Below are 23,531 nucleotides of genomic sequence, written 5' to 3' on the forward strand. Positions count from 1 at the left end.
AACCTGGCTCTTTCCGCATCCCAGTCCAACGCTCTATCCACTGAACCACTGCCTGGTCAGGCTAAATTCATTTTTTTCAGTGTCATTTTCCTTAAAAATTTAAAGGGTCCCAATCTTACCTTTTCTATACTTATGGTGTGAGAATTTGACCAAGCCCCCTTTTTTACTTTTCCTATTATGAAATGGTGAATTTGCTTGAACCCTTTCCTGTGCTTTCTAATGCCTACAAATGTACAAATAATAGATTCTTTTTTCTTTTTTTTCTTTTGTATTTTTCTGAAGCTGGAAACTGGGAGGCAGTCAGACGGACTCCCGCATGCGCCCGACCGGGATCCACCTGGCACGCCCACCAGGGGGCGATGCTCTGCCCATCCGGGGCGTCGCTCTGTCGCGACCAGAGCCACTCTAGCGCCTGGGGCAGAGGCCAAGGAGCCATCCCCAGCGTCCGGGCCAACCTTGCTCCAATGGAGCCTCAGCTGCGGGAGGGGAAGAGAGAGACAGAGAGGAAGGAGAGGGGGAGGGGTGGAGAAGCAGATGGGCGCTTCTCCTGTGTGCCCTGGCCGGGAATCGAACCCGGGACTTCCGCACGCCAGGCCGCCTGGCCGCCGCTCTACCACCGAGCCAACCGGCCAGGGCCAATAGATTCTTATTAACATCTATTTGGGAGTAAGAATCTGAAGCTTTGGGAAGTCAATGACTTGCCCAAGGTCATACAGTAAAAGACATAGATAGAGATGTCTGGAACCTAGGGCATCCTTAGCTCAGGCAGAGGCCTCCTGGGAACACCATTACCCAGAGACCAGAATAATCCCCATCCAAGATGAAGATCAAGGGTGCCCAATATCGGGCAACCCTAAACCAAGGTGTAAGTCTGGGCTGGTACTGCCCTCCAGCGGCGGGACCGCGTATGTATAGCAACCCCACCCACGCCCAACCCCCACTGCGCCAGCCCCGGCCCGGGTACTGGGACCATGATGCCTGGAGAATCCACCAGCTCACCTAGTTCCTGTAAAATCTTGTTTATTGTTTTTTACAGGAATCTCTCAAAGGTCTTTAAGCCCCCCCACTTCAAATTCATCACAAAACTTTTAAGGCAATCTTCGGGTTTGTTTAATCACTAATGGTGACCAAATACAGGTAAAATGCGGAACCCTCTGCGGGCCTCAGTCTCCCCATCTGTCCAGTGGGCACTTTAAGCAGCTAGAGGCCCAAAGGGAATGAATGACCGAGGAAAACGCGCCGCGCACTATGTGCGGCGTTAGGCAAACGGCCTGAGTCACCGTGGTCGGTTGTATTTTTCCATTTCACGGGCGCCCCTCCCAGCCATGCCCGGTTTCGGCGGGTCCTACAGGAAGCGGCCCCGCGACGCCAGGCTCCGCACGCTCTGGCCACGCCCTCCGCGCACGGCGTCTTGGCCCCGCCCACAGAAGAATTCGCAGATTCGCTAGGCCGGCGCTTCAGAATTACCCAGGCCCGGATGCTCGGCCGAAAATTCTTATCGGACTACGAGAAGAGCTTTGGGCCATACCCTTTTCCCCGGGTCGGAATTGAGCGGCCCCTTAAGTTGTACTAGTAAGACAATCCAGAAAAGTGATCGATTCTGCCAACAGGGCTTGGCTAACCAGGCATTATTTTCTTGCTCCACCAAGGCGGGTAAAAGGAGGCAACAGACGAGGCCGGGACCTGTGGCGAATCTGCAGCCTCTCAGACATTTGGCCGCGCAAGAAAGGGGCAGGCAAGAGGAGCAAAGGAGCGCGCGTCCCGTCCACCCCTTCGCCCCGCCTGCCTGACGAATCTGCGCCCGTTCAACGCGCCACTCAGGTCTCCCCAGCTCTGGCTGGCCTCCTCCTCTCCGCCCCGCCTCCTCTTCCTCAGGGATTAGTCGCCGCTTTCGTCTCCGCCGATTCGTCAACGACCCCAGGCCAGAGCAGCTGGATAATCGTGGTGCAGCCCACTCTCCGGGGGATGCGGCCAATCTCTAGGCTCCCTGAGCTGCAACACCCGAGCCTTCTAGGGCGCCGGCCGAGGCGAAACCGCTATCCTCGGCCCCGTTGGTTTCCCGCCGGCGCCCGTGGCGAAAGTGCGAATGTCTATGCTGTGCCAGCTGGGCCTCGCGCAGGTGGCGGTGGTGTTTGGTGCGCGCGCCGGGGAGGTGGTGGTGGTGGGGGGGCGCCGCCGCCGCCACCGCTGCGGGGCCGGGTCTCGCGCTGCCGCCGCCGCCGCCGCCGCCGCCTCGCGCCACCGAGGTGCCGCGCGGGGTGGGGGGGAGGGGGAGCCGCTCGACACGAGCGGGTGAGTGGGGCCGCGCCGCGCGTGCGCGGAGATGGGGGGGCAGAACGCGCCGGGGCGGGAGGAGAGGGCAGCGGCGCGCGTTCCCCCTACCCCCCCCCTCCTGGATTCGGGGCCGAAGCCGGGTCTCGGACTCGGTCTCGCGGTGTTTCCAACGCCCCGACTAGGTGCCACCTCTTGGCCGGAGGATCGGGGCGCGGGGACGCGAGCGGGTGTGTGGGAGCGGGAGCCGGGCTCGGCCCGGGCCGCTGGCCGGTGAGGAGGCGGGAGGGGGCGGGGCCTGCAGGGGGCGGGGGAGGGGTCTGGCTCCGGGGGCAAGTGGGGCGCGCGCTCAGGGCAGCGGGGGCGCGAGATGGGCCTGGCGGTCCGAGGGGAGAGTTGGGAGGTGGAGAGAGAATGGGTTGTTATGGGGAAAGTGTGTACTTGGGGGAGAAGCTGGGGGAGCCACGGGTCACGGTGAGGTGTGGAAACTGGGGTGATGGATGAGAGAACCTGGAGTCTGGGCTAGATGTGAAGGGCAGCAGGGGAGGCCGGCCTGAGATCTGAACCCCCTTTGCCTGGTCCTCTGTCTTCGCAGTGTAAATGAGCAGAGATGGATCAGGAAGGTGGGGGAGACGGGCAGAAGGCCCCGAGCTTCCAGTGGCGGAACTACAAGCTCATCGTGGATCCTGCCTTGGACCCTGGCTTGCGCCGGCCATCGCAGAAGGTGTACCGCTACGATGGAGTCCACTTCAGTGTCAACGTGAGTGCCCCAGGCTTTCCCTGGTCATCGAGGGGACTCCAGGCCCCGTTCTGCTGCTCAGCGCCTAGAACTTCCATACCCGCGGTCTGCCCTCTTAAGAAGCGACCGACGAGAGCCCAGCTCTTTTTTTGCATATGGGTCCCCATATGGACTTCTTAGAGCTCGACAATGTGGTTTCTCCTTGAGCCATCTTTCTGTTCCTGCTTTCCTTCCTAGGACTCAAAGTATATACCAGTCGAAGACCTCCAAGACCCCCGTTGCCACGTCAGGTCCAAAAACAGAGACTTTTCCCTCCCAGTCCCTAAGTTTAAGGTATGTGTCTGCTAGTCTTCTGGTGCGGTGGCCCTTGGAGGGTGTGGAGGGTCCGTCCTAGCAGCCTGGTCTTAATGGAGCCCAGTAAAAGGGAGTTTTCCAATGAAGGGATCACAGCCAGATCTAACAGTCTCTGGGGGACTAAGAGACGGAGTTGTTCTGGACCGAAGGTATGTTTGTTTCCCAGAAAGGTGTAGGTGAGGTGTCCTAAGTAGGGGTGTTGACTTCTTGAAGAGTAACGTAAAAGACAGGGTTAGCTGTTGTACCTGTTACTGTGTTCCTTGCCGGTGCGTAGCCTGACAGGGCCCTGGTCTGATACCCCAGTCTGGCAGTTAAGGGGAGTGACTCCCTGGAGTCCTCTGTGCCTTACTTCTCACTTAGCTGTTTGATCCTCCATCTTGTTTCCTCAGAAGATTCCCATTTTCCTGTCTAGACAGGATATTCATCAGGCCTTGGGCTGTGCCTAGAAAACTTGTGGTTCTTAGTTTCCCTCACTAACTTTATTTTTCTTCATTTTTGGATAAGCCTTTTGTGGGGTTCCCTTACCCCGATTTTCACTTACACTTTTTCTGGACAGCCTCTTTCACACCCATGATTTTGACTCTTACCAAAAGCTTCATGACTTCCAAACCTCTGTTTCTAGTCAAGATCAGTCTTGAACTCCAAACTTGTGTGCCTGGTAGTGAGACCAGCAGCATGGAGGCTGCACAGACATCTCAGACTCAACAAGCCTAAAACAAACTCTCTTTACCCCTTGAACCCTGCTCTGCCTCCCATCTCCTCAGCTGCACAGGCTAGAAACCTAGCAGTCATCCCACGATTCTCCGCTCCTTTATCTGTCACAGAATCTGTTGTAAAGTTCTGCTGACCCGTTTTCCTAACCACACCTTTTTATCCTAATTGGTTTGTTTCATGGCCATTTCTTTAATGCAGACTCTGGTTTCCTTGCTTCCCTTCTCTTCTCCATTTCAGGTTCCATCCTGCTGTCGTGGTCTTTGCCACCTGACTGTTCTCTTACTTTAGTTGACGTGTGTGACTATTGATCTGCTCAGCCTCCTCTCTCGTCTCGATGCTGCACACCTCTGTTCCAGTTTGCAAGTTCTAGGAAACGCTGTTATTTTATAGTTTCATGCCTGTTAAGTCCTTGTCATTTTGGTGAACTCCTGTTTATCCGAAAAACCCAGTACAAATGACACCATCTGTATGAATGTATGAATGTTTTCCTGCCTTCACTCTGAACAAAGGTTTCTTTTTCTGGGCTCTCAAACACTCTCTCTACACCTCTCCCGACACTTACTGTGTCGTGTCATGATCGTATGTAGCTCGCTGTCTAGTCTACTTTTCTGAACAGGAATCTCCTTTTCTTTCATCTTTGTATTCCTAGTGCCCAATGCATGGTAATCAGTTAGTAAAACCTGGGTTAGTGAATTATTTCTCAGTAGTTAGTTCCTCCCATTGAGTGTTTATTTTTCAATTTGCACCTTTTTTTTTTTTTTTTTTTTTTTTTTGGTTCTTGCCATTCTGTGGTGAGAAGAATTTAGGAAAGATTGGGTCAAGACTGATGTGTCCCTTATTGGGGCCCCCTTCCCTTCCCTTGCCTTGCCTTGCCTTCCCTTGCCTCTCAGTTTCCCAGTCCGGCTCCTCTTAACCTCCTGATCTCTCTAAAGTTTCCCGAAGGAAAGAGTATTAAGACCACCCCAGACGTAACTCTTGTCCTCTCCACAGCTGGATGAGTTCTATATCGGACAGATCCCCCTGAAGGAAGTGACTTTCGCGAGACTGAACGACAATGTGCGGGAGCCCTTCCTGAAGGACATGTGCCGGAAGTACGGCGAGGTGGAGGAGGTGGAGATCCTGCTGCACCCCCGCACGCGCAAGCACCTGGGCCTGGCCCGCGTGCTCTTCACCAGCACGCGCGGGGCCAAGGAGACGGTCAGGAACCTCCACCTGACCTCCGTCATGGGCAACATCATCCACGCGCAGCTCGACATCAAAGGTAAGGCCCTGCCGCTGCCAGAGCGGGGCTTCCGCAGAGGTCCTACGTGCAAGTGCCTGTCGGCCAGGCGCATGAGCAGCTTGGGATTCTTCATCTGAAGCTCTCGTGGCCAGATCGGCTTTTATTTATTTTTTAAAGGCATTTATTTTATTTTTATTGATTGATTTTTAGAGGGAGGAGAGAGAGTGGAGGGGGTGTAGGAGCAGGAAACATCAGCTGGTAGTAGTTGCTTCGCATACATGCCATGACTGGGCGAGCCCGGGGTTTCAAACTGGCAACCTCAGGATTGCAGGTCGATGCTGTACCCACTACACCTCTGCAGGTCAGGCCAGATGGTTTCTGAACACAGAATTTTACAGAGGGATTATGGTACATGTGTGATTTTTTGTGTGTTATTCTTAGCAGGGCTGGGGTAGCACCCTATAGTTTAGCTACAGTGGTCAGCGAGCCACATGCGGCTCTTTGGCCCCTTGAGTGTGGCTCTTCCACAAAATACCATGTGCGGGTGCTACCTCGATAAGGAATGTACCTACCTAGATAGTTTGAGTTTAAAAAACTTGGCTCTCAAAAGAAATTTCAGTCGTTGTACTGTTGATATTTGGCTCTGTTGACAAATGAGGTTGCCGACCGCTGGTTTAGCATATGACTGTTTTTGTAAGAGTGTATGAGGGCCTCAGGCTGCCACTCTGCAACCCTGAGTCTGTAGGCTGCAGAGCATCAGACGACCCGGGCTGGAATTCCAGTCTGCCACTAGTCACTTGTGACTCTGTGCAGCTCGACATTGTCCTCGTCTGTGCAGCAGGAGTGCTGATGCTTTCCCTCCGTAGCAGCACACGTAGAAGAGCTGGGAGGGTTGTGCCGTGTGTGGTTGTGGTAGTTGTTTGGTGAAGGTTAGGTAGAAAGCTTCAGAGACAGAAATGGTAGAAGAATTGAAATCTCTAAACCCAAGGCTTCCCTTGAAGCCTGGGAAGCAAGTGGGAACAGTGCATTGGGACGGGGTTGTTTTCTCCATCTGACTCAGTTTCCATCTCTCTCCTTCCAGGGCAGCAGCGAATGAAGTACTATGAACTGATAGTCAATGGTTCTTACACCCCTCAGACGGTGCCCACTGGGGGCAAGGCCCTGACTGAGAAGTTCCAGGGCTCTGGTGCAGCCACCGAGACGGTGAGAAGCTTGTGGTTGCCCTGGCCCTCGCCACGTGGCCATGGTCCTTGAGCGCCGGGACCAGCCGTTGGGAGGTTCTGGACTTCACTGTTATGTACTGCTTACAAGCCAGGGAACTAGGAGTCCTGGTTTGGAGACGTGCAGGTTGTTAAACGGCACTTGATCTCTTTTCCTTTCTCCCTGCTCCACTCTCCCCATCCAGACCGAGTCCCGCCGTCGCGCCTCCTCTGACACGGCTGCCTACCCAGCAGGCACCGCTGTGGTGGGCACTCCTGGCAACGGCACCCCCTGCTCCCAGGACACCAGCTTCTCCAGCGGCCGACAAGACACCCCATCTTCCTTTGGCCAGTTCACCCCTCAGTCCTCCCAAGGCACCCCCTACACGTCTCGGGGCAGCACCCCCTACTCTCAGGACTCCGCCTACTCCAGCAGGTGCAGAGCAAACACCCCTGGGGCCCCAGGTTCTGGGAACTGCTACTGGGAAGAAGAAACCCTGAGTCTCTAAGAGGGAGTTTAGAAACGAATAATTTGTCCTAGTTTCTCTGTGGATTCAGCCAACACATCCCTGTTCTTGGGGAGCTGACTTAACCCACTCTAGGTAGGAACCTAACAGCATTTAGGTATTGGGGGCAGCGTAGAGGGGCGAGGGCGCTGAGGACTGCTGCCCTGGGGTTTGTCATCCAGAGCCGGACCCAGCCAATTCCCGCGTTTCTCCCTCCAGCACCACGTCCACCTCCTTCAAGCCCCGGCGCTCAGAGAACAGCTACCAGGATTCCTTTTCCCGCCGCCATTTCTCTGCCTCCTCGGCCCCCACAACCACCTCTGCAGCCATCTCCGCCACCACCGCAGCCACCGCCACGTCCTCCACCTCCTCGTCCTCGCTGTCCTCGTCCTCCTCGTCCTCCTCCTCTTCCTCATTCTCTCATTTTCGTGGTTCTGACTCAAACTATCCAGCATACTATGAAAGCTGGAATCGCTACCAACGCCACCCTTCCTACCCCCCCCGCCGGGCAGCCCGGGAGGAGCCCCCCGGAGCGCCTTTTGCTGAGAACACGGCTGAGCGGTTCCCGCCTTCCTACACCTCCTACCTGCCCTCGGAGCCCAGCCGGCCCTCTGACCAGGACTACCGGCCCCCGGCCTCGGAGGCCCCGCCCCCGGAGCCTCCAGAACCCGGTGGAGGCGGTGGCACTGGGGGGCCCAGCCCCGAGAGAGAAGAAGCTCGGACCTCCCCCCGCCCAGCCTCCCCAGCCCGCTCCGGCTCCCCCGCCCCGGAGACCACCAATGAGAGTGTGCCCTTTGCTCAGCACAGCAGCCTGGATTCCCGCATCGAGATGCTGCTGAAGGAGCAGCGCTCCAAATTTTCTTTTCTGGCCTCGGACACGGAGGAGGAGGAAGAGAACAGCACCGCCGGCCCCGAGGCCAGAGACCCAGGGATTGAGGTGCCTTCCGGTTCAGGCCACGGGCCCTGCACACCCCCGCCGGCCCCAGCTAGTTTTGAAGATGTCGCACCCGCCGGGAGTGCAGAACCAGGGGCTCCCCGAGAGTCTCCTAAGGCCAACGGACAGAATCAGGTGAGTTGGGAGGTCAACCAGCGGAGATACCTGGGACTGGGGAGTCAGGGTCGGGCCCAGGCCCAACCTAGGGACTAGACAAGGGAACAGGGACTTGAGGAAAAGCCCAGGACATGGGCGGAAGTTCTCTGTGACTGTCCTCTCACCCCGCAGGCTTCTCCGTGCTCTTCTGGAGAGGACATGGAGATCTCTGACGACGACAGGGGCGGCTCGCCTCCTCCCGCCCCGACACCGCCCCAGCAGCCCCCGCCCCCGCCACCCCCACCGCCACCCCCACCTCCCTACCTGGCTTCCCTTCCCCTTGGTTATCCCCACCAGCCTGCCTACCTCCTTCCACCCCGACCTGATGGGCCGCCGCCCCCCGAGTACCCGCCGCCTCCTCCGCCGCCCCCACACATCTATGACTTTGTGAACTCCCTGGAGCTCATGGACCGGCTTGGGGCTCAGTGGGGAGGCATGCCCATGTCCTTCCAGATGCAGACCCAGATGTTAACTCGGCTTCACCAGCTGCGGCAGGGCAAGGGGTTGACCGCTGCCTCGACTGGCCCCCATGGCGGGGCCTTCGGAGAGGCCTTCCTCCCGTTTCCGCCCCCCCAGGAGGCGGCCTACGGTTTACCCTATGCTCTGTACACGCAAGGGCAGGAAGGCCGAGGGGCGTACTCCCGAGAGGCTTACCACCTGCCTCTGCCTGTGGCGGCCGAGCCCCTGCCCTCGTCAGTCTCGGGGGAGGAGGCCCGGCTGCCTTTGAGAGAGGAAGCAGAGCTGGCCGAGGGCAAGACCCTGCCCTCGGCGGGCACCGTGGGCCGCGTGCTGGCCACCCTTGTCCAGGAGATGAAGAGCACCATGCAGAGAGACCTCAACCGCAAGATGGTGGAAAACGTGGCCTTCGGGGCCTTTGACCAGTGGTGGGAGAGCAAGGAGGAGAAGGCCAAGGTGAAGAGCTGTGCCTGGGCTGGGGCGGTGGGGGCTCCTTCAGGGGAAACAGGCCTCTCGCTTCTCCAGGCTGCACAACTTGGAATAGAGAGGAGGGGTGGTCGAGGCCAGCGGAGGGGCTGGGACAGTGGCTGGGCGGGGGAGTCGGGCACAGCGCCATAGCCCGAGAGGCTGAAGCGCTTTGTCGGGGCCCTGCTGCTTCCTTCCACTGGACATGGCCCTTAGGCGACTCTGGGCTTCAGTCTCTGCTTTTTCATTTGTGGAGTGGGAGCCATAGTGGCTGCTTCCTAAGGCTGCTGGGACTGTCAGTGCGCAGACTCGGAAGAACTGCCCCTACCGGGCTGGTGCAGGGCAGGGACGGCCTAGATGTGCCCCAGATGGAGGAGTGAGTGCAGGCAGCTCTTCCTGGGGCCTGGGAGTCGTTCCCGGGCAGGGGGAAGGAGGGAGCACCTGGGTTTTGGGGCTCAGTCTCCCCCCCCCTGCCTGCAGCCATTCCAGAATGCAGCCAGACAGCAAGCCAAGGAGGAAGACAGAGAGAAGACAAAGCTCAAAGAGCCGGGCCTGCTGTCTCTCGTCGACTGGGCAAAGAGCGGGGGCACCACAGGCATCGAGGCCTTCGCCTTTGGGTCAGGGCTGCGAGGGGCCCTGCGGCTGCCATCTTTCAAGGTACCCGGAACTGTGGGCCTGCCTGGCGGGATTCGGGGGCTCCCTGGGGGCGTGGTGGTTGGGAGCGGGAGTGTTGGAGTGCTAAACGGGCTCTTTTCTTCCTGTGGCCCAGGTAAAACGAAAAGAACCCTCAGAAATTTCCGAGGCCAGTGAGGAAAAGAGGCCCCGGCCTTCCACTCCAGCTGAGGAAGATGAAGATGGTGAGTGGGAAGGTCAGGTAGAAAAACAAAGGGTACTTAGTTTCCAATAGGAAAGCAGGCGACAGGGATGACAGTGTCGTAAAGGCAAGGGGCCACGTGGAGATTTTGGGTCAGGGTTGAAGTAAAGCAGTTCTGAGATCCGTGAGAAGCTCCGGAGGGTGGTCCTTGGATTTTACTATAGTTATGGGTCTTACTCTGGTGTGCTGTTTTATTTATTTTTTTTGGTGTGCTGTTTTAAAGTTTCTGTATTCCGGTGTCCTCCTATGAAATGGAAATAACTTCCACATCTGAAAATCGCAGAATTCAGAGTTAACGAGGTCATCTCCCTGAGTTGCCATGTAGAGCTCAAGCTCTTCCCAGTTTGTTTAAGTCTAAGCTGTTGTTGGCAGCTTGTGTCCGGGAACCTTCCTTCTTGAGGCCCGTCTGCTTCCAGAAGCCTCTTAGCTTTAGTACCATACTCTTGGGCTAGCCGTGACGAGTCAGCTGCCTCTTTCATCCAACTCAGGAAACGATGGAAGATAAAATGAGTGTGGTGCATTTAAAATTTATTTATTTATTCATTTTAGAGTGGAGAGACAGAGAGAGAGATGGGTGGGGGAGAAGCAGGAAGCACGAACTCCTGTATGTACCTTGACCAGGCAAGTCCAGGGTTTTGAACTGGCCACTTCTAGGTCGACACTGTCCACTGCACCACCACAGGTCAGGCGAGTGTGGTGCATTTAAAACTAGGATGTTAGGTGTCTGCGGTTTTATGTTTCTCTGCTGCGTCTCAGCCTCTTGTCTGTAAGACGAGGTGTGTCGGGTGGGGCTGCGAGAAAGGTCAGCGGCGTGTGCCCAGCTCCTTCCGCAGGGTCGAGAAATGGTAACTCGCCACTGATGGTACATTGTCCTAACTGCCACTCACCTGGGCCTAGACCCTGAGCGAGAGAAGGAGGCTGGAGAGTCAGGACGTCCGGGGACCAAGCCCCCAAAGCGAGACGAAGAGCGGAGCAAGACGCAGGGCAAGCACCGCAAGTCCTTTGCTCTGGACAGTGAGGGGGAGGAGGCGTCCCAGGAGTCCTCCTCCGAGAAGGTGAGACGCCAAGGCACCGGTCCCTGCCGGGGGCCTGATTCCCGCGTTCCTGTCCCCGTAGCCAGCCTCCCTTTGGGCTGGAGCCCAGGTAGCTGTGCCTTCTAGAAGGCCAGTTGTCCTTTTGCTGTTAGTCCCTATTTGTCCCTTCCCTTAAGGATGAGGAGGAAGATGAGGAAGACGAGGAAGATGAAGATCGTGAGGAAGCCATGGCTACTGCGAAGAAGGAGACAGAGGCCTCAGACGGTTAGTGCAGACGATGCAGGAGAATTTTGACTTGGGGAGGAAGGGATTTGGCCACCTGTCTCTTTCTCTCCTGAACCCACATAACTCCTGCTGGATTTGTTAGCCACCTTTGCCATCACGAAAAGCTACCTTTTTAGCCCTATTTTTCGGAACCCTTGGCCCATTATAAAAAATAAGCCCAATACCCAGAATGCTCCTTCCTGCTCGCCTCTGCTGCTGGAACAGCTGTGCCTGGAGGAGAGCCCAGCAGGGCCTATTTATTTCCCCAGGCCCTCAAGGTGAGGGGCTGTGTCCTTGCTGCCCCCGTGCTCTCGGACTGTGTGTGCCTTTCCGTTGTTGAGCACTGCTCGTCCTTAAGTCAGCCCCAGAGCTGGGCCGCTCTTCTCCCCGCAGCCGCCACTTCCGCACACAGTTCTGTTCTGCAGTTGAAGACCTACCTGTTTGCTCCTCCGCATCCTCTGAGGCTCGGTCCCTGCTCTAGTCTTACCTTTCGTTCCCTTGTTCAGGATATACAGGGTGGGGCAAAAGTGGGGTTACAGTTGTTTGCATGGACACTAATGTAACAGTAAACAGCAACAGTAGCATCAACTGTTCTGCTTACAACTCGAAGCCTACTTTTGCCACACCCTGTATATTGAGCCCCTACCGTGTGCCAGGTGCTGTTCCAGGTATTGAGGACACCAGTGACCAAGACAGGTGTGGTTCCTGCTTTTGGGAGCCTGCGATCAGTTGGGGAGGGAGAGACGTGACCCACAAGGGAACAAGTACTAGCACTTGCGATACGGATCTGTGTTCTGGAGAAGACACAGTCGGTTCCCGGGGCGGAGAGGCGCCAGGTGGGAGACCCGGGGGCAGACGGACTGTTTTGTGCCTGGCAGTGAAGGTAGGCCTCTGAGCAGCCGTGCCGGCAGAGGCCGGAATGGCGAGACAGACAGCTTAGACTAGAGCCTCTTCGGTAAAGCACAGAGCAGACCCCAACACGCCCACGTGGTCACGTGGTCACCGTTTCCCTTCAGTTTCACCGCCTCCATGTTCCTTGAGTTGCCACTTTTGATTGTGTCTGGCCGGCTTTGTGCCTCAGAGGCTGCAGTAGTTCTGACTGATGTTCCAGTCTGTTTCCATCCTTACCCTCTCTTCCTATGCTATCCGTTTCCAGTCTCCTGACGGAATTATCTTTCCTAAAAGGCCCCCTGGGCCCCTCTGTCAAGTCTCCTCCCTTTCTCTGCAAGGTGCCGCCGACTCAGCCTGACGCTGGAGGCCGTTACAATCCAGCTCTCACTTACCTGCTCGGGTTCATCTTGTCGTCCTGCAGACCTTCCCTGGCCACCTCTGTTCTAGTTGACCTAATCGTGTTCCCAGAGATGGCGCTCTTCTGCATTTCTTACAGCCCTTGTGTGTACGATTGTCTGTGGAGGTGCGGGACACATCGTTTGCTAGGCTGGTTTTACTCGGTCCCGTCTTTCGAGCCTGCTGTCCAGGCGCTTTGGGAAACTCCAGAGTTAGAGAGGACTGCTTGCCGGTCTGTTGAGTGGTCCTCGTCTCTTCAACCTCCCTGCTGAGCCGCCATGTCTGCTCAGTGGACCCCTGCTTGTCTTTCTTGACTTCAGCATCTTACAGGAGTGCCTTCCCTGACTTAGCCTCCACGCAGTGTTCAGGGCTTCCCTCGGCCGTGCCCCCAGCCCGCACACTGAGGGTTATCACACTGAACCGGAGGGGCACTTACCCCGCCGCTTGAGGACGGGGCTTCCCAGCCCCTAGCCCAGAGCCTCCGTCCCCGGCCATGAGGCAGCGAAGGGACCCACAGCTTGACCACTGAGGGATCTTCCCACCTCGCCTGATTGCCGCTTCTGGATTTCCAGGCGAGGACGAGGGGAGCGATTTGTCCTCCAAATGTTCTCTGTATGCTGACTCAGATGGCGAAAATGACAGCACCTCGGACTCCGAGAGTGGCAGCTCGTCCAGCTCCTCCTCCTCCTCCTCCTCTTCATCCTCGTCTTCGTCATCTGAGTCCGAAGAAGAAGAAGAAGAAGAAGAAGAGCAGCCAGCAACTGTACCCTCGGTATCGCCACCCCCTGGAGATGTCCCTGTGCCCCTGCCAGCCCCCGTGGAGGAGCCCAAGCCGGAGAGGACTGCAGGCTCACCAGTCACCGCACTCCCTGAGCAGGAGACGTCTCCAGCAAGACCTGCGGGTAGGTGGTGTGTGTGTGTGTGTGCGCGCACGCGCGAGAACCATGGTGTCCATGAAAACGGTGGGGTTGGCATTAACAGTGTGACTCTCTTGGAAAACATGCAGAGTTGGACAGAAGTTTTTACTTCCTGTCACTTTTCCCTGGGAGACATTTTGGCCTAACAGACTCAAGATGTCCTGCCGTAAGTGGGTTACAGAGACCAGGGTGCTCGGCTACTGAAGTAAAACCAGCATGGTCTCTTCCCAAGGAAGCCGAGAAGCTCAAAACGTAGGTTTTCTTTGCTTTCCTCTGTGGATTTGGATGCTGAGTTGTTATTTTATAGCATAGTCACATAACTTACCGTGCTGAGGGAACTGTTGGGCAGGCAGTTGGTATTTATTTATTGAATACCAAAGGATTAATAATATTAGTGTTTGCTGAGTACCCGTCTGTGTGCATAATAGACATAGTTCTCATCCTCATGGAGCTTACGGTCTACAGGGGAGGCAGTTTAGTAATAAATACATTAGAATCCGTGACTACCAGCTCTGATTAGCACTGAAACAAAAGTACAGGGTGTTCTGAGAACCTGAGCGCATCTGTTGGGGAGTCTTTCCTGCTGAAGCACCTTCGGGCTGTGAAGTCCTGGAGAAGCAGGCTGGAGGGAGTGATTAGCATGTGCAAAGGCCCTGGGGAAGAGGAAACAGCATGTTGGGAGAAGAGAAAGAAAGCTAAGCTGGAGGGTTGGAGCTGGACGCGGGAGCAAGGGCTGAACCGTGCGAACTGGATAGGCCATGCTAGAAATCTGCTCTTGATCTTGTGGGCAGTGGAGTGCCATTAGAGGAATGGCATGATTGTATTGTAGATTTGAAAAGGTGCAGTGCAGAGAAAACTTGGAAAAGAGCCAGAGTTTATGCAGGAAGAGTAGGGTGTTCTTACGATGGATCTGAAGGTCCCGGAAGCGCAGTAGCTGGGAATGAGGCAAGTGTGTGAGAGCAATGAACATCCGGAGGAGAATGCACCTGTGTGCTCTAGAAGGGTGTTTGGAATGATAGAAGGGGACTGGAGCCCTATCATCTTGTAAGAGACAGGTGGGCAAGGGGAGCCAGACAAGGCTGAAGAGTGATCAGACGGTCTGGCCTGTGGTGGCACAGTGGGTAGAGTGTTGACCTGGAACGCCAAGGTCGCTGGTTCGAAACCCGAGGCTTACCCAGTCAGGACACATATGAAAAGTAATCCAAGAACAACTGAAGCGAAGCAACTTTGAGTTGATACTTCTTGCCCCCCCCCCCGACCCCCACTTCTCCTCTTTGTAGAGTCAATAAAGTCTTTAAAAAGAAAAGAGTACAGGAGAGAGTGGTTTGTATCAGCAGGCCATGAGAAAAGCTGTAAGATAGGAAAAGTGTGTGTTCTTTGGATTTGGCTGGTAGGTCACTGCCAGATTTCACTTTCAGTAGCATGGATCAGACGAGCCAGGTTATGGGGTTTTGAGGATTGAGGACAAGCAAGAGAGAGAAGCAGTCTTCCGGAAGGGTAGATCACTCTTGTGAGAGGAGGGAGCATAGCGGGGTTGTGATTAATAATATCAGTGGTTGGCCCTGGCCGGCTAGCTCAGCAGTAGAGCGTTGGCCCAGCATGTGGAAGTCCTGGGTTCGATTCCCAGCCAGGACATACAGGAGAAGCACCCATCTGCTCCACCCTTCCTTCTCTCCTTTCTCTAGATCTCTCTCTTCCCCTCCCACAGCCAAGGCTCCATTGGAGAAAAGTTGGCCTGGGCACTGAGGACGGCTCCATGGCCTCCGCCTGAGGCACTAAAAAGAGCTCAGTTGCTGAGCAAGGGAACAACACCCCAGATGGGCAGAGCGTCGCCCCCTGGTGGGCATGCCAGGTGGATCCTGGTCGGGCGCATGCAGGAGTCTGTCTGACTGCCTCCCTGCTTCTCACTTCGGAAAAATACACAAAAAAGTAATAGTAATATTAATGGTTGCTAAGTACCTGGGTGCCAGGCTTTGGGCCGGGCACACTGCAGTTTAATTTTTCATTTAGTCCTCACAACATCTTTATTCCCAGTTTCCAGATGGTGACTTCCAAGGTTTAGTAAGTTACTCAAGGGTACTCAACTGGGATTGGCGATGGCAAGAAGCAAGGGTGATAGAGGCTTAGGTTTCCAAAGTAGGAGAGACTTGGGCGTGTTCACGCAGTGAAGGGAAGAGCGAACGCGGAGGGAGAGGGATACTTGCTGGATGGGCACTGTGGGTAACGGGTGTACTCTAGATCTGACGCGGATCTGTCTGTAAATGGGGAGGCGGGAGCTGGGCAGTGAGGGTGTCGTGCTTGAAGGCCCCTTGCCTCACTTGGCCATGGGACAGGAGGACCTTTCTGAGTCGGAGGGGCCTCAGGAAGAGAAGAGAGGTGAAGGTGGGAGTCACACCCCTGAGCAGCCCCGAGGCTTTACGGGGCTGGGGGCTAAGGACTGGGCATATTCAGAGCCGGGGTCTGCAGGCTGGAGGGAGTGGAAGGTGCGGGAGACAGAAGGGGCCTGGGAGTTGTGGGGAGTGGGGAGGGTTCCAGGTGGAGACGCTCTGGGGGTGACACGGTCGGGTGTGTGGCTGTGGAGGGGAGCTGACCATGGAGACGGGGAACTAGGCAAACAGGTGGGATGTCAGAGTCCCTGAGACAGGTGCAGGAGGTGGGAGAGGAGAGGACAGTCCGGGCAGGTCCGCTCCCTGGGCTTTTAGAGAATGAAAGAGAAACAAGTTACCGATGATGCAACCGGGTGGAGGTCCGTGTGGCCCAGTGGGGCAGGAGGCTGGGACAGGGCTTGTCTGGTGGAACCCTGAGACGGGACTCCGACACCTTTAGGACTTGTTTCTGTTCTGGGTTCCAGTCTGTTTCATTCTTCTCTCCTGTGAGTGGGCTTATCCCTGCTTCTCTATCCCACTGGAGGGTGTTTACCCCCCAGAGGACCAGCTCTTGTCCTAGATCCTTACTCTCTGGGAAGTTTCTGGTGGGTTGGCTTGGGTCACGTAGCTATCAGTTAATGAGGGGTGGTCATACTGTAGAAGCAGTGGCTTCTGGGAGTTGCATAGACTAGGAATGTACCCGAAAAGTTGTCTCCCTGAATGAAAGGCACGGCCAGGTTTCCTTCAGGACAGGCAAATGTGTGTGTAGAGTCTGAGCCAGGAGGCAAAGTGGGCCAGGTTGGGACGGTGGGTCCCAAAGTGTTAGAGAGAAGTGGGGAAAGGACTGAACCTGAAGACAGTGGGGTGAGGCCCCGGGGCCTTGCTCGCTTCAGAGTGGATCCCCGATGCTTGGGAAATGCAGGCCGGAGGGTCTTGCTCAGGGTGCCAGTGTGGGCAGCATTGTTAAGGCATGGGACAGGTGCGAACTGCCTGCTCAGGCCAGGCTTGTTGCTGGCGCTTTGTGAGTGGGGGAGCCAGTTATAAAGCCGCCGAGTCCCAGTGGAAGGCACCCAGAGCGGCGTGGGGCCTGCAGAAGAGGACGAGCTCAGCTCAGGCGTTCTGGGTACAGGTCTTGTTCTGTCATTTGCTAACTGTGTGACCTTGGGCAGCTTATTAACTTCTCTCTGCCTCAATTTCCTTATCTATAATATGGGGTTAATAATAGTATTCATCTCCTGGCTTTGTTGTGAGAATTAAGTGAGTAGTTAATATATGTAATGGGCTTGGATTAGTGCTTGACATAAAATGTTAGCTGTTAATCTGCTGTGGCCAACCTGTAGACTCACAATGGAGAACCACCAGTCTGCTGGTTCTAACAGGAACTTATTACCAGTGTGAGGAAGTCAAGGAAGCCTTCGCAAAGGAGGTGGCATTAATCTGGGTCTGAAAGCTGCATGTCACCTTCCCATGTGGACGAGAGGAGAGAGGCATTCCACACAAAGGGAACCGTGTAAGCAAAGGGCTGGAGGCCCAAGGCCCGGGCCGTTTGGGCAGTTGAAATCTCGAATGGAGGGCAAGGCGTGGACCGGCCTCATGGGGAGTGTCTGTGGGTCAGACCTGCAGGACGGGGGCTGCCCCAGGAGAAGGGCCGTTCCTGTCCTGCGCAGTGTCCACAGCTCTGAGCTCAGCGGCAGACTGGGGGAGCGTCCGACAGGGAGCGGGTGCTCCCCGTCCTGCCAGTGCTTAGCTGGAGACAGAGCGTGGCCGGTTGCAGAGGTAGTGTTTCTGTTCTCTGTCTCTCCTCTCTCTTTCTCTCTCTGTCTCTCCCTCTCCTCTCTAAAATGAATAAATAAGATAAATAAATAAAAGAAAAGGTAGTGTTTCCTCTCCCCAGCCGCCCCTCAGCCTTGGGGTCTCAGCTCAACCTTCCGCTTCCTTAGGGGAGACCTTCTCCCTGCTCCTCACCTGGGCAAATCCCAGTGTTCCCTGCAGGGCAATGAGGAGGAGGGCAAATTTTTATTTTTTTATTTTATTTTTTTTCCCAGAGACAGAGAGAGAGTCAGAGAGAGGGATAGATAGGGACAGACAGACAGGAACAGAGAGAGATGAGAAGCATCAGTCATCAGTTTTTTGTTGCAACACCTTAGTTGTTCAGTGATTGCTTTCTCATATGTGCCTTGACCGTGGGGCTACAGCAGACCGAGTAACCCCTTGCTCGAGCCAGTGACCTTGGGTCCAAGCTGGTGAGCTTTGCTCAAACCAGATGAGCCCGCGCTCAAGCTGGCGACTTTGGGGTCTCGAACCTGGGTCCTCCGCATCCCAGTCTGATGCTCTATCCACTGCGCCACCGCCTGGTCAGGCGAAGGCAAATTTTATTAAATATTTAACTACAAAGACTCAGCTTTTCACATGGTATCTTTCTCACCTCACTAAACGGAGAGTGTTTGTGGTTGGAAATGAATACTTTAATTCAGATAGGCTCACTATTTCCTTAGAAATGCAGTTGGCAAAAATCCTATTGGTCTGTGTGCCCAGTTGTTGGGTGTAGCTCTGCCACCACCAGTCTTGGTGTGAAGGCTCAGGCCCGAGGGCTTGTCCTTGGAGCCTCGGCCTGCCCCTGCCCCTGCTCCTAGTCTGGGCGGGGCACTTGTTTCACTAATTGTCTCCATTGGACCACGAACTGAGGGCTTTGGAAGTGTCTCCCGGTGTGTTTTCCTCTCCTGGTGTGTCCCTGGTGCTCAGTGAATGCCTAGTGTGTGAATGACCTGGTGCAAACCCACCCTGTGGGGCCCACAGTTCTGAGGTCACTGCGAGTGTGAGGGCGGGTGGTTGCTGAGCGGGCAGGGCCGGCTGTGGGAACCTGAGGAGAAGAGTGCAGCCTGTTGAAAGGCAGTCTGGGTGGCCTGCCTGCGAGGTGGGCCAGTCCTGCCCATGGCGAACCTCGTTCCGATGCCTCTAGGTTAAGCTGACCCGCTCCCTCTCCCCATGTGCTTCTTCCCAGGTTCTGCTGAGGAGCCACCGCCCAGTGTGCCCCAGCCTCCCACAGAGCCGGCGGCGGGGCCCCCAGCCCCGGCCCCTGGCCCTGAGGAGCGCCCCTCCTCCCCTGTCCTCCTCCTGCCACCACCCAAGAAGCGCCGGAAAACTGTCTCCTTCTCTGCCGTGGAGGAGGGGCCGGTCCCAGAGCCAGCCCCAGCCGCGCCCCAGCAGGTCAGGGCCCCTGGCCCCGTCTCGCGCAAAGCCCCCCGGGCTGTGGAGCGGACCATCCGCAACCTGCCCCTGGACCACGCGTCTCTGGTCAAGAGTTGGCCCGAGGAGGTGACCCGAGGAGGGCGCAGCCGGGCCACAGGCCGCAGCCGGGCCGCCGAGGAGGAAGAGGCCGAGCCCGGGACAGAAGTGGACCTGGCGGTGCTGGCCAGCCTGGCCCTGACCCCGGCCCGGCGCGGACCGGCCGCCTTGCCTCCGGGTGATGACTCCGAGGCCACAGAGACCCCGGAGGAGGCCGACCGCCCAGGCCCCCTGCTCAGCCACATCCTGCTGGAGCACAACTACGCCCTGGCCGTCAAGCCCTCGCCCTTCGTCCCGTCCCCTCGGCCCCTGGAGCCAGTGCCAGCCCCTGCGGCTCTCTTCAGCTCCCCGGCCGATGAGGTCCTGGAGGCCCCGGAGGTGGTGGTGGCTGAGGCAGAGGAGCCAAAGCAGCAGCAGCAGGAGGCGGCTGAGGAGGAGGACGAGGAGGAGGAGTCCGAGTCCTCCGAGAGCAGCAGCAGCAGCAGCAGCACCGGGGAGGGGGCCATCCGGCGACGCAGCCTCCGCTCACATGCCCGGCGCCGGCGGCCACCGCCCCCGCCGCCGCCACCACCACCACCCACCTTCGAACCCCGCAGTGAGTTTGAGCAGATGACCATCCTCTATGACATTTGGAACTCGGGCCTGGACTTGGAGGACATGGGCTACCTACGGCTGATGTACGAGCGGCTGCTGCAGCAGACGAGCGGGGCTGACTGGCTGAACGATACGCACTGGGTCCATCACACCAATATCCTGACCTGAGCGGCCGGCCTGGGGCAGAGGGACGCCGGGGGGCGGGGCGGACCGCTCGGAGGGCACCCAGCCGGGTGGCCTTCTCTCCTGATCCCTCCTGGTGTCTGGCTTTTCTCCCTCCCTCCCAGTTCTCTCTGCCCCCCCACGTCCAGCCCGCGTATTTCTTCTCCGGCTCCCGCGTTCACCTCTCCCGTGGGCCTCGTCCCTCTCTTCTGCCTCCCAGAGTTCCTCTGGCAGGAGAGCCCACCTAAGCCTGACTTCTCTCCATCTTTCCGTAATGCTCACTGCAGGCGTGCTCAGCGCCTCCCGCGGAGGCTGTTGCCCTGTCCTTGGGCTGGGACTGGAGGGACGGAGTGGGGCCCCAGGGAGCCAGCCAGTGAGGAGCCCATTCTTTTCCTTAACACACCTCGCACTCACTAACTTGAGCACTCCAAAACGCAAGCGGCGGCCCCAGGACGGGCCCCGTGAGCACCAGACGGGCTCGGCCCGCAGCGAAGGCTATTACCCCATCAGCAAGAAGGAGAAGGACAGGTACCTGGACGTGTGCCCTGTCTCTGCCCGGCAGCTGGAAGGGGCCGACACTCAGGTGAGGCTCTGCCCTGACATCTGACCCCCTGGTGTCCCCTTCGCATTGTTTCCCGTCACTCCGCCTCTGTCCTTTCACAGGGGACTAACCGTGTGCTTTCGGAGCGCCGGTCTGAGCAGCGGCGGCTGCTGAGTGCCATCGGCACCTCGGCCGTTATGGACAGTGATCTGCTGAAGTTAAACCAGCTCAAGGTGAGCGAGGACTTGAGGAGGGGAGGGACTCAGTGTCAAGGCAGCATCGGATCGTCCCCCGGGGGTGGGCTGGGGCTGAGTGGCCAGAAAGTCCCCTGCCCTGGAGGCTGCAGGAGGAGCCAGGAGATGGGCTGAGGGAGGCGTCCAGCAGCGGTCTGCCTTCCGCCCTCTAGTTCCGGAAGAAGAAGCTCCGATTTGGCCGGAGCCGGATCCACGAGTGGGGGCTGTTCGCCATGGAACCCATTGCAGCCGACGAGATGGTCATTGAGTATGTGGGTCAGAACATCCGCCAGGTGAGGAGGCCCCGTACCCAGCTCCCCGTCTGGCAGCATGGCCTGCTGATGAGACCCATCCAGCCCTCTGGATAAAGCCCACCAACGCCCCCAGTTCCAAGGCTCAGTCAGTGAGATCCTCTGTCCCCGCCCCTGTCCCCCTGGCTTCCTTCCTGCCTAGTAACGGGTCCTAGTAAAGTAGTAAAGATGTTAGTGACCCGATAAGAAGCAACACTAGTATTAACTCTCTTTAAGGACCTCAGTTTAGTGGGGAAGACAGGAGTTGAACACATAACAAGAAAGGATGGTGCTTGGTCTATAAAAGGGGAAGTTCAGGGAGGCAGGGGGATTGGAGCACAGCGGTGTGTACACCAGGAGCTGAAGGAGTAACTCCCTGGCTCGAGGGAGGGCAGAGCTCCTGGTGTTTGCCGGCTGTGCAAAGGCCTGGAGGTAGGACGGTCTCCGGAGGACGAGGAGGGCTCTGGCTGCTTGGAAGGACTTGTACAGCTGGAGGGGCGAGTGGAGGCCAGGCTCCCCGTGACTTAGGAAGCACATTTGTAAGTTCAGCCCAGTGGTGGATGAAGAGGAGGGTTGCTGTGGACAGAAACGAGAGAGGACTTGGGAGCTGATGAGCTTTCTTTGGCTGCAGGGAAGGCAGAGCTGGAGATGGGTCAGTGGGCTGGGGGGTGCTGCGCAGAGACCCCAGCGGAGGTGGCTACCCGGACCGGGCAGTGGCAACCAAGGCAGCCGGAGCCTGTGGGTCCCAGGGAGCTGGCAAGACTGGCAGCAGGGTGACTCGGGAGCGCGAGGGCAAGAGGAGGAGTGAGGCCGTCTCAGGGCTCTGCGGGCAGCAGCTAGCAGGGAGATGGGGAGTGGGGGCAGGAACAGATATGGGACTGGGTAAGTTCCAGTCAGGACACGGGAAGCTGCAGTGCCCGGGGGACGTCTGGAGGAAGATAGCCAGCAGCCCCGCTGAGGTAGATGCTGGCGGAGCCAGAGGTTTGGGAGGAGTCCCCGGCACTTGGCTGGCAGTGGGGGCCCTAGAAGAGAGGTCGCCCGAGGGAAGAGCGCAGAGGGTTTCTTGTCCTGTTTTCTGGGAGGAAAGAGTTAGTCCTTCTTGTATGTGAACAGCTAGCAGCAGCCAGTGGTACCTTTTCTGGAGAGAGGGTCCTGGAGGAAGAGGAGTGGGGTTCAGGCTGCAATGGGCACTGTCATTTCGGGAACTGCCACAGCCCCACCGTGGGTTCTCGGAGCAGCCAGCCAGTCGCTGCTGCTGCCCAGTGACCAGTGAGACTCCCCTGGGCTCCAGTTTGGGGACTCGGAATGGCAGCCAGAGGTCAAGGACTGGCCATAGAGTGGGCTTCTGGAAGCGGTCCGAGCATCCCCGTGTCGGCTTAGTAGGGGCCAGAGTGAGACCTCCGGACCTGGTCCAGGTCGTGGTGGCCCCCAGATGGTAGCTAAGAAACCCCCTGTCACCACGCTGGGGGGTCAGGCCTGGTCTGGCGGGAAGTGGAGGGCAGCTTCTGACCACTGCGCCCCATCCTCCCAGATGGTGGCCGACATGAGGGAGAAGCGCTACGTGCAGGAGGGCATTGGCAGCAGCTACCTGTTCCGGGTGGACCATGACACCATCATTGATGCTACTAAGTGTGGCAACCTGGCGAGGTTCATCAACCACTGCTGCACGGTGCGCGGGGGGTCTGGCCAGGGCGGCTGGGGTCGGGGGGGTGACCACACAGCTCACTGTGCCCTCCATCCCTGCAGCCCAACTGCTACGCCAAGGTGATCACCATTGAGGCCCAGAAGAAGATCGTGATTTACTCCAAGCAGCCCATCGGTGTGGACGAGGAGATCACGTACGACTACAAGTTCCCGCTAGAGGACAACAAGATCCCGTGTCTGTGTGGCACCGAGAGTTGCCGTGGCTCCCTCAACTGAGGTGGGCGGGACTGGCGCCACGCCCCTATTTATTCCCCTTGGTGCCCTGAGCTCCCAGCCCCCCAGCCTTAGTGGGCTCAGGAGGGCCCACGTGCCCCCATCTCCAAATACGGAGTTGGGCTCCTGAGCCCTGCAAGGGAGCCTCAGTCTCTTGAGGCGACATCTGCCTCTCCTATCACCCCTGCCACCCAGCCCCTAATTTTTTTCTTTGCGGAGAAGAAGCTGTAAATGTTTCGTAGCTGCCAGCAGCTGTTTCCTGTGGAAACCTGGGGTGCCAGCCTGTACAGATCCTGTTCTTGGGGGCTGCACTGCCCCCTTGCTTTGTGTTAATGGGGACTTCCCTTTTGTGCCCTGCGTGCACCCCTCCCCAGTTTAGGGGTCTCTAGGGGCAGTGGCCATGTTCTCCCCCTGGGGAAGGGGGCCCCGCGCCTCCCTGTCCCGGGGACTCCGTGCCTGGAACCCTGCCTCATCTTGTTCCTGCCAGACCCTGTGGGTCACTCTCCTACCCTGCTGTTTGGCAGCCCCGGCTGGGCCAGGCCAGGGTGGTCTGGGGAGCGGGCCCTTCCTGTCGGGCTGGACTGTACATATGTTAATAGCGCAAACCCAATGCCACATTTTTATAATTGTGATTAAACTTTATTGTACAAAAGTGCTTGGTCAGTATCTTGGGAGAGTCGGTGGGGTGGGGGCTGAGGACAGAGGGTGGGCAGGTGAGGAGGAGCACATGGGCGCCCGAGTGTGGTGCGGG

The 23,531-nt window shown here is 57.3% G+C and overlaps 2 protein-coding genes across 2 annotated transcripts in view; one reads left to right on the forward strand and one right to left on the reverse strand.

The window, feature by feature from the left end:
- Positions 1-23,531, reverse strand: part of STX1B (syntaxin 1B) — a 254,524-nt gene that overhangs the window by 207,069 nt on the left and 23,924 nt on the right. The gene's annotated exons all lie outside the window — the stretch shown is intronic.
- Positions 1,041-23,415, forward strand: SETD1A (SET domain containing 1A, histone lysine methyltransferase). The gene is made up of 19 exons (XM_066383318.1): positions 1,041-2,292; positions 2,867-3,031; positions 3,248-3,343; positions 5,069-5,339; positions 6,382-6,503; positions 6,706-6,935; positions 7,225-8,074; positions 8,228-9,007; positions 9,497-9,673; positions 9,786-9,873; positions 10,788-10,945; positions 11,101-11,188; positions 13,048-13,377; positions 18,760-19,791; positions 20,210-20,382; positions 20,463-20,573; positions 20,747-20,866; positions 22,395-22,532; positions 22,610-23,415. Exons 2-19 carry the CDS (start codon positions 2,882-2,884, stop codon positions 22,781-22,783), a joined length of 5,088 nt encoding a protein of 1,695 aa, XP_066239415.1. The 5' UTR covers positions 1,041-2,292; positions 2,867-2,881; the 3' UTR covers positions 22,784-23,415.

Source organism: Saccopteryx leptura, chromosome 4 (genome assembly GCF_036850995.1).
Source record: "Saccopteryx leptura isolate mSacLep1 chromosome 4, mSacLep1_pri_phased_curated, whole genome shotgun sequence".
NCBI classification, from domain to species: Eukaryota; Metazoa; Chordata; class Mammalia; order Chiroptera; family Emballonuridae; genus Saccopteryx; species Saccopteryx leptura.

Bases quoted from the DNA above. Each gene is read 5' to 3' on its own strand.
- SETD1A (XM_066383318.1), top strand. From the start codon at position 2,882: ATGGATCAGGAAGGTGGGGGAGACGGGCAGAAGGCCCCGAGCTTCCAG. The intron at 10,946-11,100 runs GTGAGACGCCAA...CCTTCCCTTAAG, and splicing joins AGGAGTCCTCCTCCGAGAAG to GATGAGGAGGAAGATGAGGA. The intron at 20,867-22,394 runs GTGAGGAGGCCC...CCATCCTCCCAG, and splicing joins TGGGTCAGAACATCCGCCAG to ATGGTGGCCGACATGAGGGA.